The sequence below is a fragment of the Morone saxatilis genome, unplaced genomic scaffold (genome assembly GCF_004916995.1).
Source record: "Morone saxatilis isolate NCDOM2014 unplaced genomic scaffold, NCSU_SB_2.0 Contig5, whole genome shotgun sequence".
In the NCBI taxonomy this organism is placed as follows: domain Eukaryota; kingdom Metazoa; phylum Chordata; class Actinopteri; family Moronidae; genus Morone; species Morone saxatilis.
Window position 1 is genome coordinate 11086075 of NW_023340095.1, and position 14660 is coordinate 11100734.

The window sequence follows — 14660 nt, forward strand, 5'->3', positions numbered from 1 at the left end:
CAGCAGCAGCAAAAGACAGACACACTCCGTAATCACCACAGAAGCAAGATTGATTAGTTCTCAGAAAGATAAATGGGAAGAATGGGGCTAAAGTGACATGTCAAATGAGATCCTCTCATCATCAAAGTATCGTTTAAATGTAAATTTGTCTGCAGTGAAGCACACAGCATCAGCTTAATTCTGAAGTTTGGATTGCACGAGCTGACAACAAAAGCTTTTCCATTTTGCCTCAGATAGTACAGCTTTCAGTGCACATCACTCAACACTTAACACGCACTCTGATTCAGTATGCATGGAAGCACTGACAGTTACTAGTCTTGCAGTGGGAGTGCACCTTTGAATTTATATCAGATTCCGTGTCATTTTGTGGATGGTGTTGTCACTAACCGGAGCTTTAAAAAAACAGCACAGAGTCTGCAGCTCTTTCTTACCCCATCTAACTCCTTCTTTGAGATGCCTCGTATGCGACCGTAGAAGTACAAGTGCTCTTCTCCGGTGAGTAGATCGTCCAGTGCATCCACCTGGGGACAGTAGCCGATGTTAATTCCCTCGTTTCGGCACTCCATGATATCTACCAACCGCCTGGGGGAAAAAAGGACATATAAGAAAGACATATTCTCTCAAATGGCATCCACCACACATGGTGTAGGTGTAGGGCAGGGTGTTCTGTTGGCCCTGCTGTCTGTAGTGTGCTGTGCTGGGAATACCCAACACACAGCTCAACAACAACAGAGCTGTAATAGGGAGCCAGACTCATGAGTACAGTGGGGGCTTATACCTGTATAGAAGAGTCTGGGATACAGCTGCTACTTGCTAAATCCCAAACCATTTTGGTTTAAATTTTGGCTGATGCGAGGCAATAACATCCCTCATTTGTGGATATTTGTGTTATGCAAATTGAATCTAGCTCAGATTCATTAGACTGTGCAGCTTGGGCACCTGCAAAAATTCAATCAAAGCAGTGTCCTGTGATGGGTTTTCTTCTGTCATCTCCTCTGTAGTGATTCTCATAAATAATCTTCAGTTTTCAGGAATACAGTTTAAGTATACAGATGCTAACCTGATGTATTTAGGAAATGTGCATGCAGTGCCACAAGTATAAACAGAAGGCAAGCAGTAAGACAGCACAATATAACAAATAAAGGTTGCATTGTATGTGTTTGATGATGAACAAATACATTCATGAACAGCTTACCCATCCCAGTCCCTGATCTGTGCTGAGCCATCAGTGGGGCTAACATCTCCCGTCAGCATCTTGAAGGTGGTAGTTTTTCCTGCTCCGTTCACTCCCAGCAGACCGAAGCACTGTAAGCAAACATTGTTTAGTCATCCTGAAGCATTTCTCCACTTTACAGTACTATAATACTATAATCTCACAAGAGGTTGATCAAAGTCATTAATTATGTCCCTTTTGTTATCCTACTGATTGGTTTAGTCATTCATATTTCTACTATGGGTAAAGGCTTACCTCTCCTGCCGGGATGCCCACAGAGAGCCTCTTAACAGCAGGGACCTTCTTCTTGAGGTGTTGATAGACCTTAGTGAGCTGGTTGACCTGTAGTAAGTCTGAGCTGGCTGCTCCACTGGACACCCGTAGGTGCTCAGCTGCCACATCCTCATCCTTGTCCTCGCAAGCCCCCTGGGGCACTGTCTTTCTGCCGCAAATCAGATGCCTGCAAAGGGAGAAGGATTCTTTGAATACTTACTATTAGGTGTTACAGGTAAGTTGAGTTGAACTGGCAGAGATGCAGAAAACAACCCATTAAATCTGTGATTGACTGAAACTAATCTTCGGAGCTCAATAGTTTTGGCATTAGGACATGTATCTTTGTTGTTTTATTATTTTCTTTAGTTACTTAAAAGGGACACATATTCAATCACACTCATTTGTCTATTTTCTGCATTTTTTTTCTTCCCTTTGTGGGCTTCAAGAGGATTATAAAATGCAGTGAACTGTGTCTTTCAGTAGAAAACAACTTTTGGAGGTAAAGAAAGCACTTTGTGGTGTGATATTCAGGAGAAATGTATCTCAGTTCTACATTCTGTACATACAAAATATTCTCAATTCAATTACAAGGCTGGTCGCATACCACGCTCATTCACGGCATGGCCACACTATCTCTGGCTACTGCTTTCCTCACCTGACTTTGCGCATAAGGAACTTGTTGAGCAGGAGGCGCAGGCTGAACAAGACCACGCCTTGGATGAAGGAGGCAATGAACATCCAGCCCAGGGCATCTAGAGAGAACGGGTTCTTATAGGCATCGATGCCATAGCCACTGAGGATCTGGACCTCTATGTTCATCCTGGCCAGCTGCATTAGCCCATTCCCGAAGTTGAACTGGGGGAAGATTAGGAAGGCGTAGCTCAGCTTCTGGAAGATGTCCTGGATGACCTGCAGGAGGGATGGGCAGAACAGAAGAGATTGAGAAGTGAGGGATAGAGAGAGAGAGAGAAGTGAGGATATAAAACCTGAGAGCTCATCCTGACTTGTAATTTTCACTTCCCTGTCACTGGATATTTGAGGTATGTTTGCCCTTCTCACTCCTCTGCAACTCTATATATCACTGCAGCTACAGGGAGTAGCTGGGTTTCACTCAACAATTACTAATTATTACACTCAACAGTCATACATTTAAGCGTGCATTTAACTAGATCTAGTGTATGCTGACCTCAGGGTTGCGCATTGAAATTTGACCCAGGAAGTATAGAATGGAGGTGGACATGATGGTGTTGACACTGATGAAGAGGTTGATGCACACATAGGTGATGAAGGCCATCTCTGCATCCTTGAAGACGCCTGATAACAGATACATCCAGGGGAAGGTAGCAAACCTGAGGAATTGACAATGACAGGACACTTTAAACACAGCATCAAGTAAAAATAACTCCACACAAACACCTTAAAATAGCCTTGCTGTTATCTGGCTGGGTTGGTTCCAAATACAGAAAGCTTACACAGTCCTCCTCATCTTCCAAAATGACATGACCTTGCATTTTTTTAACTGGAGTGGTCAGGCCTTTAACTGACTAAACAGAGCTGCTGTGAGACTGATGAAAATAGGCACCAAAGAATACTGAAAAGGGAAGAGGGAAAAATACCACACCATGAGGAGGGTAAACATTCAGTCATGACGCCAAAAGAGAGAAAGATAAATTACTTCTCCCCTTATTCCCCTGGTGGCACAACATCCTTTTCCCTTTTTTTTTGTTCTCTCTTTTGTCTCACGTAATCTGCTTGTTCATTTGATTGGGGTGTCTGGGTCAGCGAGACGGAGAGGAAGTGAAGAAGGGAGAAAGAGATGAAAAAGAACAAAAGTAGGGTGGGGGAAAAGAAAGAGACAGACACAAACAGATAGAGCCAGACAGAGACAAAGCATCTGCGTGCCATGCCCAAAAAAAAAGGTGCTGGGTAGGCAGACTGCGGGTGCCAAGCCATGACAAGGAACAGAACCAAGAAGGCTGCAGACCAGACCAGGTGGGTGCAGCCTGACAGATGGAGCGCTGTGATTATTCATTGCTTGGGAGGGAGACATCTGTCTGATAAATGAGAAGCAGAGTGCTGACTTGGCCTTCTAAGATCTGGGGCTCAGGACGAGGCCTGCGACAGCAACAGGAAACATAGGAGGCTAAGCTTCAGCTACAGCTGGTGAATGGTGTAAATAATCTCAGTGATCCAGATGCGGGAAACACGGCATGTCATTGGTTTGACACCTTTCCAAAAATCTAAATCTCATTGGTTGATTTTAAAAACCTTGGTATCTTGAGACCGTAGCTAGCTAGTCTCTCTCACGCCAAGTCATATTATTGCTATTTAAGCCCTGTTGCCTCCTGATTTCCCTCCCTCCCCTCGCTGTAACGTCTTTGGCTTGAATAGGACAAACATGTTTTCAGTCCTACCACCATCTGTCTTGCAAGAAATTCTGAATAACTGAGTTATGTTTGCGTGAGAAGAACAGCAGCCTCCTTATGCTCAGTGCTGTAAATCTAACCTGGTGGAACACAAAGTAACCGAGTGTGTATGTGTGGACATTGTTTTGAACATTTAGAAACCTTGGATGATTTGGGTTTGAATGTAGCTAAAGGTTTTGGAGGTTACAGCAAAGACAACCCACTATTTTCTCGAAAAACAACTAAACAGACCCAACATCATTTTCAACCAAAATTGAAGTTGCAGCCCACTGCAGTATAATATTGAATAAAAATATTTTCCTTACATAAGCATACATACATCATACACTGTAATACACGTACATTGTATTCGTCATTAGCTGCTCAAAAAATAATACTTCTTTGCACCTCCAGAGTTTGTGGAAGTTGTAATAAAACATAGTTTTCCTTTAACAATGAAGCAAACAGACACTGACATATTTAGTACAGTGGCTTTGTCTCTGAATGGTGTTGATTTGTTAGCCTCATGCGACCTTTTCCATAGTCAAATTACTTTCGGTCAACAATGTCACGAACAAAACAAGCCAAAGGACAAACAATGCCATAAACTGACATCGATTTTTTTTTTTCAGTGAGCTTTGTAAATCAACCCCCTAAAATCCCTGTAAACACATCATTAGACTGCACCACATGATGTTGTGAGGCAAAAATTACTCACCCAAAGAGCACCAGAAGCAGTGTGACGGCACCCAAATTTTGCCGATCTGTGAATGCGTCAATCTGAAAGGCTGCGATCACACCGACAGTCAAGGTCACAGGGATCAGATACATGACCTGTGGAAAAACATGGGATATGATGCAGCAAAATGAAGGCGTGCTATTGAATTGAAACATTTTGTTTTATATAAATAACGAATACATGCATTCATAATAATGTAAAAAGAAGTTGTGCTATCAATTAGTTTAGATTTTTTTTTTTGCAATCTAAAATGTAGCATTGGACATTGATATATTATACATATGTTTGCTTTTGCTTTCATTGAGCATGACTGATGATTGACACAGAAAGGGTTCAACTACATTTATCCAGATTAGTGAGATGTTCTCCTGTTAGGTGATTAGAAGATGTTACCATGTCATAAAAGTAGTTCACAGCCCAGTAGAAGGGCTCGCTGATGCCAGCGATGTGCTGGAGCCTCTTGGAGCCGCTGTGGTGCTCGTTGACTTCATAGATGGCGAAGCTGGCTGTCGTGATTGAGTAACCCGTCAGCACACACATAGCCACTAGGATCTGGAGCATTCCCTGGATACTGTAAGATAAAAAATGGGATCATTCAGATGTCAGTCCCAGCACTGACATCATTAATTATCATTCATGTCTGTAATTAGTGAATTGTTCAACCACGCCAATTCTTAATGTATTAATGTCCATTATATTCCTGGATGCTAAAAAACTGTATTGTTTTATTTTTGTTTTGAACCTGTTTCTGTATTGTGCAGTTACTACTGAAGTGTACAAATGAATCAATATACTCTATTGTGCAGAGTCACTTTGAATGAGGCAACCTGGTGTAATTTTTCCAGAAAACAATGACCTATTTCAAAACCCTTCTACAAACTATCATTTCATTCCCTGCTGGGGCCTGACTCATATGAACTATTGAAGTAGCTCACAATAATTGGAATTTCATTAATAACAAACAGCTTTGTTAAAAGAGATGCTTGTGCTTCGCCTCTGACAAGATAATAACTGCAAAAGAAACAGATGGCTCCATATAGAGAACAACTTCACACTGCTCTTGTTGTATAGGCGGTAAGCCAGCTGTGTTACTGTGAAGCTGCAGATCCTATTGTCCAGCCTAGAGCCCAGACTACCAGCTAAGCCTTTGATCCCTAGGTTACTCTTCAAGTCAGTAAAAAACTTTCTTGAGGTTGCTACCTGTTCATCTCCCATGCTCTCTATTCCTGTCCTGCACGCTACTGTACTACTTTTACCTCTGTCCTCTGGCCGGGGCACACCACCACCAACCAAACAGAAAAAGCTATGCAAGGCTGAAAAAATGGGACGACGGTGAAGCTGGCAGAGTGACCGAGTGGGAAGGAGAGAGAATAGCAGAGAGTGACATGTGGTGGGCATTTTAGGGCAGCACTAACTACGGAGGATAGACAGCAGCAGCAGCTACTGAACGGGCTTGTTATCAGTATGGCCAAGATAGCCTTAGAAATTCTCTGGTGGCCAAAACTACACTTTCAGAATCAAGACATTTGGAGTAATACGCCTGTTGTGTCTTTAACTGAAGGAGCAGAATATCTCCCTGGAAGGAGGGATAATTGTGCACACGCAGTACTTCAGCAGGCCAACAGCTACGGAAATGCTATACACATAAAGGAATGTGGTGTATGTGGAGAAACTGAAGGGCAGTAAACACAGGGAAATGGTCAGTGAAATGGTTAGAGCTAATAAGGCTCTGGAGAGGACAGACGTTCATGAGGCCACAGCTTTAGCTCAACCCACTCTTGGAATGATTTATTTGATTTGATCCTCTGGAACACACGCACATCTGCATACGTACATGCAAGCGCACACACAAGCACTCATTCCGGAGTCTGGGTCTCTAAAGCAGAATGTGGAGTATTTTAAATAAACTCATTTTGGGAAGTAGGGTAGAATCAATCCACCTCTGTGCCACCTTCAGGGTAAACACTCATTATATTGGGACTCTGATCAATAGTGCAAGCTCAGGGAAATCCATTTAGAAAATCAAATATGGGTAAATACTGCTGTCATGTACCTCCCTGCCCCGAGTCCACCCTGACTTAGATGTCCTGAATTGAACAGTAGGATGCTTCCATAATTTATTGTGGGCTCAGCCAAACAACAGCCAATTATATTCATCATGACTTGACTAATTTTGAGATATTTTCACCTATTAGAATGCTAATTAGAATCTATTCGCAAGTGCAGCCACTGATGTTGTTGAATACTGACAGACAGAAGAAAGGATTTAAAGTGGAGCCTTTACATTGTATCTTCATCATCCACCCGGCCGAAGTAGGGGTGACTGGAAACTGAAATGGCTGTAATGGAAAGAAATAGAATATTATGTTAGCGGTAGAAAAACAACAGCATACAGGCTATTTTTCCAGCACAGGAGCCAAATGAGCAATGATATTCTCTTAGCCAGGGACACACTTAATTGAAAAATATAGTGCAAGATGATTTAATTTGCCAGATGCACACAAAGGAAATTGAATTTTCTTTATCATTTTTTGGGGGGCTTCTAGATGCTCACAGACATGAACTACTCCCCTACATGTCTCTGTTTACATTTCCTGAGCTAGGAGAGTGTGAGCGCATCCAAAGCACAACAACCCTAGAGCAAGCTGGACGATCAGTGCCTTACTCAAGGGCACTTTGGTAGGATAGATGGGTTCTATTGACCGATCCAAATCTGATAATCATTAACATTACAACATCATCATTGTCATTGATGTTCCCAGATCTGGTCGGTAGTTTTTTTCCAATGAGGCAACTAACAACAATTACATTCATTGTGAGCTGCAGCCGTCTGTTATGTTATTATAAAGGGCTAAGAAAACCACCAAATATTCCCATTTGAGAAGCTAGAACCAGTGGGTTTTTTTTGACAATTTTTCTTAAAACTATTTTTTTCTGTTGATTGACTCATAGACTAATTTTAATAAATTAGAAAAATTGGTCATGATCTACATCATTTTCAAAATATTTTAGTTCTCAGTGCCTCAGGCTAAGAATTCAAGTTCCAGTGTGTGACATTTAGGAGGATCTATTGGCGGAAATGTAATATAATATTCATAGGTGTGTTCATTAGTGTATAATCACCTGAATATATTAAACGTTATGTTTTTGTAAGACTGAGCCTTTTATATCTTCTATCTTCTATCTATCTGTATGCGTTCAATGGCCATCATAGTTTCTCCATCGTGCCTTGAAGGGGAGGGTGAAGTGAGGGAGCTGCAATCAGCATCTACAACACTAGATGCCACTAAATCGTACACACTGGACCTTTAAGTAAGGTTTCTTTTTCAGTTGAAGACTTGTAAAGGTGCATTATTCAACAGTTGAGTAACTGCATTTTTTCTCTGTGGGATGGGGCAAACAGACTTTCAATACAAAACAATGTTGCATGTGGGAGTGATCAGAATCTGTACTGTTGACAGCGGACAGGAGTGTGATGGCACTGGGCAGTGGGCGGTTAAGTTTAGAAATCCTGCGAGAGACACTGTTTGATGCAAACCTTAAAAGGGTCCCAACCCAGAGATGGTACTGCAGTACACAATGTGAGGGGTTAGGGCTTTAGATTTGACAGATAAACCATCACCTTGAAAAGTAATCTCCCTGGATCTCCACCCCTGACACCCCCCTCCGCCACCGCTGTGAGTTCGCAGGCAACATTTAAATGATTACACTACCCTGGAGCACTTTTATCATCCGGTGGGGAAGAAATTTGTGTGTGTGCGTGTGCTACTGTGCATGCACTGTTGTGTTTTTATGAGCATTTCTGCATGTGCTTGTGTGTATGTTTGTGTACTCCTGCCGCCAGGCAGATGGTCAGGGTGATACTCAGAGCTGAAACAGTACTGAAAACGTGGGCCAGCCTCGATCTCTTTAGCATAGCTCCCCAGTGAGTGGCCCTCATCAGTATTCAACATGCATAGTGATGTGAGTCTAAGGACACACAGCACCCCCTGGCTTTAATCCAGTGAAATGAACCATGAGTAAACACACTGTTTACAGCTCTCTTTATATTTAGTATACAAAATGCACTGGGTGCTCAATCAGTAGCACCTTCCTAGATAGATAGATTTTCCCAATGCTGATGTGTGCATTCCTTTTAGCTCAATCCCACTCATTTTCTTCAGATTATCTTTCACAATAACCAGGGAGTATTGTGTGTCTGCATGAATTAGGGTCAATACCACCAAAAATATGTTTTCTAAAATCAACAAACAATAACAAATTTAGATTAGATAGCATTAATCTTTACCATTCTTGTCTTTGTACGTGTGGAATCACTGCTCAATTTAACTAAAATTTCACACTGTGTAGGCTACTGTTTTACATTTAAAAAAATATACTTTTCCAGTACCAACTCTAGCTTACCATATTTACGCGGATCCTTGTCTGCTGGAAGATTGGAGCGTAGGATTAAGTTGCTGAGGCTGTTTAAGTACGCTGGCATTGTGTGGTGGCCCTCAGGATTGAACCAGACCTAAACCCATGCAAGCACAAACACAGACATCCACAGAAACCATCACTCACACTGTTACAGATCAGGGTACGTAAGTCTACAAAATTTTTAAAATATACTATCAAAATGTTTTGGAAACAAGGCAATAAATGCAGACGTCATCATGTGAGGAAATGTACACACTAAAACTGTAGCATAATTGCCGCAGTAAAGAATATTTATGATGACACTGATGGTGTAACAATGCAGTTCCATCTGTGAGCCTTGATCTTGTAGCCAAACAACTTTGGCTAGGATGTCATGTTTTAACTTTCAACTACTCATCAGTACAGCAGTTAAAGTGATAATGAGACAGGCAGCAGGGAAGCAGGAGACAAACATACCTTAGACAGAGTGCGGTTTTTGGGCACCGCTGTTAGGTCCATTTGTAAGTCAGGAGGGAGCGGCATGCCAAAAGCAAAGCCACCGTACCTGAAAAAAACAAACATATATCGATCAAAACAAAGAGCTCTGAATGCCACTGAGAACTAATACGTGACACACTGTCTTTTGCATGCTTGTTTTTCTTTTGATCAAAGAGTATATCTGCAGATGAGAAGAACTTTTGGATAAAAGCATCAAAACCGACATTAAAAAGTCTCCTGTGTTTTTCTTCAAACCATTTTTTAACCTTGTTAAAAAAGTGCTAGATAAATAAAGTTTATTATCATTATTATCAGAAAAGTACGCCAAACATTAACTATTAACTACTAGCCTATTGCAGACACATCAGCATCATATAGGTATCGGCGTATATGTCATCTGATATCCACCAATATGTTTTTTTCTGGTACACACTAAATAAAGGCTTGCTGTTTCTACAATGCTGATGTTTAGTTATTTATTTTATTTTTCTCTTCTTCATTTTTACAGAATTTCTAGAATTGGTTGATAATGTTAATATTATTTCATTTCATTTCATTACTTTTGCATAGTTATATCAGTCCAAATCGGTCTATTTTGTTTCTGGCTCAAAAGATCTGTATATTGGCCGCCATATCTAAAACATCGGCATTGTGTCAGTTTTAAGAGACCCATATCTGTCGGGCCGAATCAACAGCTAATTAGATTTCTGCACATCCTTGTATTATATACAATAAACTTTCCTTTTGATTGTCAGTTTTAATTATCTAAAGCTTCCCAGTTGATTGATTTATATTGTTTAAAAGGAAAAGGAATGGACACTACGAGAATCTCTTCATTTTCCTTTGGGTCAACTTCTACTCCGACTGAATAAAGCCAAAAGAAAATTGAGCTCCATACATTATTAGCAACCCGTCTCATGTTAACTCACCAAAATGATGTATTATTAGGAAATATAATTTTAAAATGGGAAATAGTATGTGATATAACCACTGATTTTCTTGGAACATCGCTTCATATCGTTCATGCAATCAGTGTGTTGATTAAAACATAGCAAACTAATCAATGAAGCAGGGGCTGAATTCTAAATGTGGTTACATTAAACCAAATGTAAAGACTGGTTGCATTAACCTGTTCCTGATGTAGTCATTTGCTGTGACCATCAGGTAGTTCTCCACATTGATGCCACTCAGGTTATACACAATCTGAGATGAAGGGATGGTCTTATGGGGCGGCTGGAAGCTGCCCCCATCACAAACCTGCAGCATATGGAAAAGACAGAACACATTGCACTTGCCCTTTTGCAAACAATCACGCACACAAGCAGAGGAAGACACATTTATGTGTAGAACATGAGAACACAAAAACTCACTCACTGCCACACACTGTTCTCAGTGACCCTGTCTCACCTGTTCCTGACGGGTGCATTTACAGACACTAAATGCTTTGGAGCTGTTCCCTCTGGAAGTCCAGTTGCTTGTGCTTCTTGTGCAGACCCTTAAAAAAAACATTCACAAATGAAATGGTGGTTCAGTAAAATAATGGGGGTCTGCAATGCGTGATAATGCCACAAGACCCTACCTAGACTCACCCCAGAACACATTCTGAAACTGAGCTTATATGATAGCCTGCATCATTGCTAAAAAACCTGTGCACATAGAGTGGCAAAAAGAAAGACAATCTGCTACCATTCATGCAGAAGTTGTGAATTTGCATTTTTCTTCTGTGAGATCGGGATCCAAATATTTAATCTGATATCAAAACATTTTTCAAAGCTGTTTAATATGTGCTGCAATATCATATTGTGTGAAATTTGCTTGTGTGGGTTGATGTTCAACTCCCGCACACTTTGTGTTCTGCCAAATGCTTCCAGGGACACTTTGTACAGATCAAAAAGAGATTGTAGTATAACACATGGCTTTGCAAACTCACATGCACACCTGTTACTTTAACACCAATGACCATAGTCAGGGTCATAGTCATACAGTATATGTATATATATATATGTAATTGCAGCACTCAGCACTGTTTCAGTCATTGTTGTTGTCATGTTGTGATTATAGGACATAATGAGCCAAACATGCAGTCTTTTTTGCACCATAGGATATTTCCTTCTCTCTCTCTCTCTCTATTTATTTATTTATTAGAATTTTATAATGCATCCGAGGTCTGGTTCATGAGTGCCAACATTGATTTGAGTGCCTGTAAGGGCAAAATCTCCCCTATAAACACAGGGTGTTTATGGAATACAAATGATCCTCTCACATCACAATTCTGCTGCAGGCTTTCAGCCACATACGTTGAGCTGAGCAGTGGGAAAATAGAAGAGAGGGACATGAGAGACAGAGAGAGAGAGAGAGAGAGAGAGAGAGAGAGAGAGAAACAGGAATTGGTGGGAGACAGACTAGTAAAATGAAACAAGGTGAAAGAGAAGGCATGAAAAGAATGACAATGAGTGAAATATGAAAACACTGTATGTGTGGATAAGGGTAGAATACATAGGGAAACTGAGCATAGGCACTCAGAGCATCACTGACAAATTTATAATTTTGAAGGGAAAAAATTGCATTTGAGGTGTGATAACTTACGGTTTATAAGACTTGTCGAGGCAGGAATTATCGATCCCAGGGAATGACATCATGGCGTCCGTCAACTGGCTGGAGTTGGGATTTTGGTTACTGTGGAGCCAGAAAACAAATAGTCTGCCTCAGTTCAAAGGTAACAAAGACATTTTAGTCATAATTACAACAATAATAACATGAAGTAACACAAAGAAAAGATTCACTTCATTTCATAAGGCTCTAGCATGGCATCAGCAGACAGACAGATTTGGGTTTAGTTAATATTGATTATTTAAATCGATTTTGGCGGCTGGGGTTTTATAAAGAATTAGAATTCAGTGTTGCCGTTTATCAAGGTTTTCTTGATAGAGAAGCTAGATTAAGAGCAATTTACTAATTTACAACATTGTCAATAAAATGACCATGGGGGCACAGTCAGTGAGTCTAATATAACATCCTTGGGACATTTGATTTGCCATTTTACATTTTAGTTGATTTCTTTTATTTGAGCCTTTCCCTGCCTTTAAACACACACAGAGGTAAGCTCATAAATAAACATTCAGATCATTACATTTGCAGTTCATAAAGGCAGGTCTGAAAGCACAGTGCCCTCAGAAAGTTCATACAATGTGACACAATAAGAGAAGACAGAAGCAGTGAGGATGAGAAAAGTCTGAGGCTTCAGTTCGCTGCTGGAAAACTGTGGATTTCTCCCTCCGGGTTGGGAGTGAGTTGCTGGAGGAGTTGAAATATCTTGGGATCTTGTTCACGAGTGAGAGTAAAATGGAGCAGGTCAGTGACGGGGGGGTTAGTGTGGCCTCAGCAGTAATGCATGCATTGTAGCAGACTGTTGATGATGAAGAGGGAGCTGAGCCAGAAGGCAAAGCTTTCGATTAACAAACTGCATCTACGTTGCAACCATCACCACTGGTCATGAGCTTTGGGTGGTGACCGACAGAATGAAATCGCTGACACAAGCGGCCAAAATGAGTGTCCTCCGCAGGGTGGCTGTGCTCAGCCTTTGAGGAGCTCAGACAGCCTGAGGGAGCTCGGAGTGTAGCTGCTGTAGTGGTTTAGGCATCTAATCAGGATGTCTCCTCAGGCTTTGGAACGCCTTCACCAGGAGGAGCAGGAAAATGGAAGGATGGATGGATGAAGCATCTTTGACCATCAAATACCTACAAACATCTTCAGTATCCCACAAACTTCACACTAATCTAATTCAAAATAAAAAAATAAAAAATGTATATGTATAATGTAATGTATATTAAGCTAAAGAGGACTGGGCAGAGCATCTATAATGTCTTTGATATGGATTGGCATCTCAGCATTTTTGTCCCATGCTACATATCTCCTTGATCAAACAACAGCACTTCTCAAGAATGAAGGCGTTCATTGCAACCTCCTGACACTCTTAATCTCTCTTTCTTTGATCTTGCATCTCAGCCATCTTCATCACAATCATGTCTTTCGCTCACATTCTCTCTTGCTCCCCCTCCTTAAGGTCTGTCTGCCCTTCAACAAACTACAGCTTCAAATTCATTTTATAACAAGTAAGACATGCGATCCCCTTACAAATGGTGCAGGAACCCAATCAAGTAACAAGATGCATTAACTCTTCATCAAAGTTGTGAGTTAGGAGCTTTGTGGTTTAAAATTTTGATCTTTTGATCTTGAAGCAGGATCATTTTTGGAAACGCCAGAACATGACAATATAATACAACACCCCCCTTTGCCACAAACCAAGTATAACAGAGATATCCCTTGAGATACACACAGCATGACGATTAGTCTGTAGCTGTTGCCATAATTTGCCACATTTATACATTTAAACTACAACAAGTGTAGTTTTTTTCTGGAATTGCTCAGTCAACATTTGCTTGGACAAGACCCACTTTTTCAGTGTGGTTACTTGTTGCCACCTGAGTCTCAGTGGCATTGGTGTGACCTTTCCAAATGAATTGAAATAAAAGAGCAAAGCTTTAGAGTTCGATTGAACTGCTCCAAACATGCTTGGTGTAAAAGCACCCTGATTAGCCTTGTTTACTTCGGTGTACTCCCCTCCCAGTGCTCCCTGGCGTGCCGTGGGGACTGACCTGAAGAAAGAGTAGCTTCGTCCAAATTTGTAAAGCGCAGGGCTGAGCTCGAGCTCCGGATAGTGTTGCAAGTCACTCTTGATGGAACTCAGGCCCATGGCAAACACCATGAACAGGACAGGAAGCAGGATCTGGGCGATCAGACCCTTCCAGTCTCTGCGGCTGTGGTGGAACCTCTTGATCAATATGGCTGCCGTCTGCTGCCAGGCCAGGGCCATGCCCCGCACTACGGACGAACCGGTAAGCTCTAGAGGGGAAAAAATGAAAAGAAGGATTTATGTATTTCCTGTCTTACTGCCTCTATGATGCTTGCCTTTTCTCTAAGGTACACTGAGCTAGAGGTTCACTGGTAGATTGTATCACAAAAATGGCAGTGCAATCCATCAAGATGGGTGTTCCAATTGTAGAACTTATTGAACTAGGTCAGATGAATAAGTAATCTTCATATATTTTAGATTAAGTCTGAAAATCGAAAAATC

The 14660-nt window shown here is 41.2% G+C and overlaps 1 protein-coding gene across 1 annotated transcript in view; it reads right to left on the minus strand.

Moving 5' to 3' along the window:
- Positions 1 to 14660, minus strand: part of abca12 (ATP-binding cassette, sub-family A (ABC1), member 12) — a gene marked incomplete in the record, with an annotated part of 66129 nt that overhangs the window by 6320 nt on the left and 45149 nt on the right. Inside the window, 14 exon segments of the mRNA XM_035677215.1 lie at positions 432 to 582; positions 1196 to 1305; positions 1469 to 1673; positions 2142 to 2395; positions 2673 to 2835; positions 4610 to 4725; positions 5024 to 5201; positions 6915 to 6969; positions 9035 to 9143; positions 9506 to 9593; positions 10656 to 10783; positions 10934 to 11021; positions 12113 to 12202; positions 14182 to 14428. Coding sequence (XP_035533108.1) covers positions 432 to 582; positions 1196 to 1305; positions 1469 to 1673; positions 2142 to 2395; positions 2673 to 2835; positions 4610 to 4725; positions 5024 to 5201; positions 6915 to 6969; positions 9035 to 9143; positions 9506 to 9593; positions 10656 to 10783; positions 10934 to 11021; positions 12113 to 12202; positions 14182 to 14428 — 1982 coding nt within the window.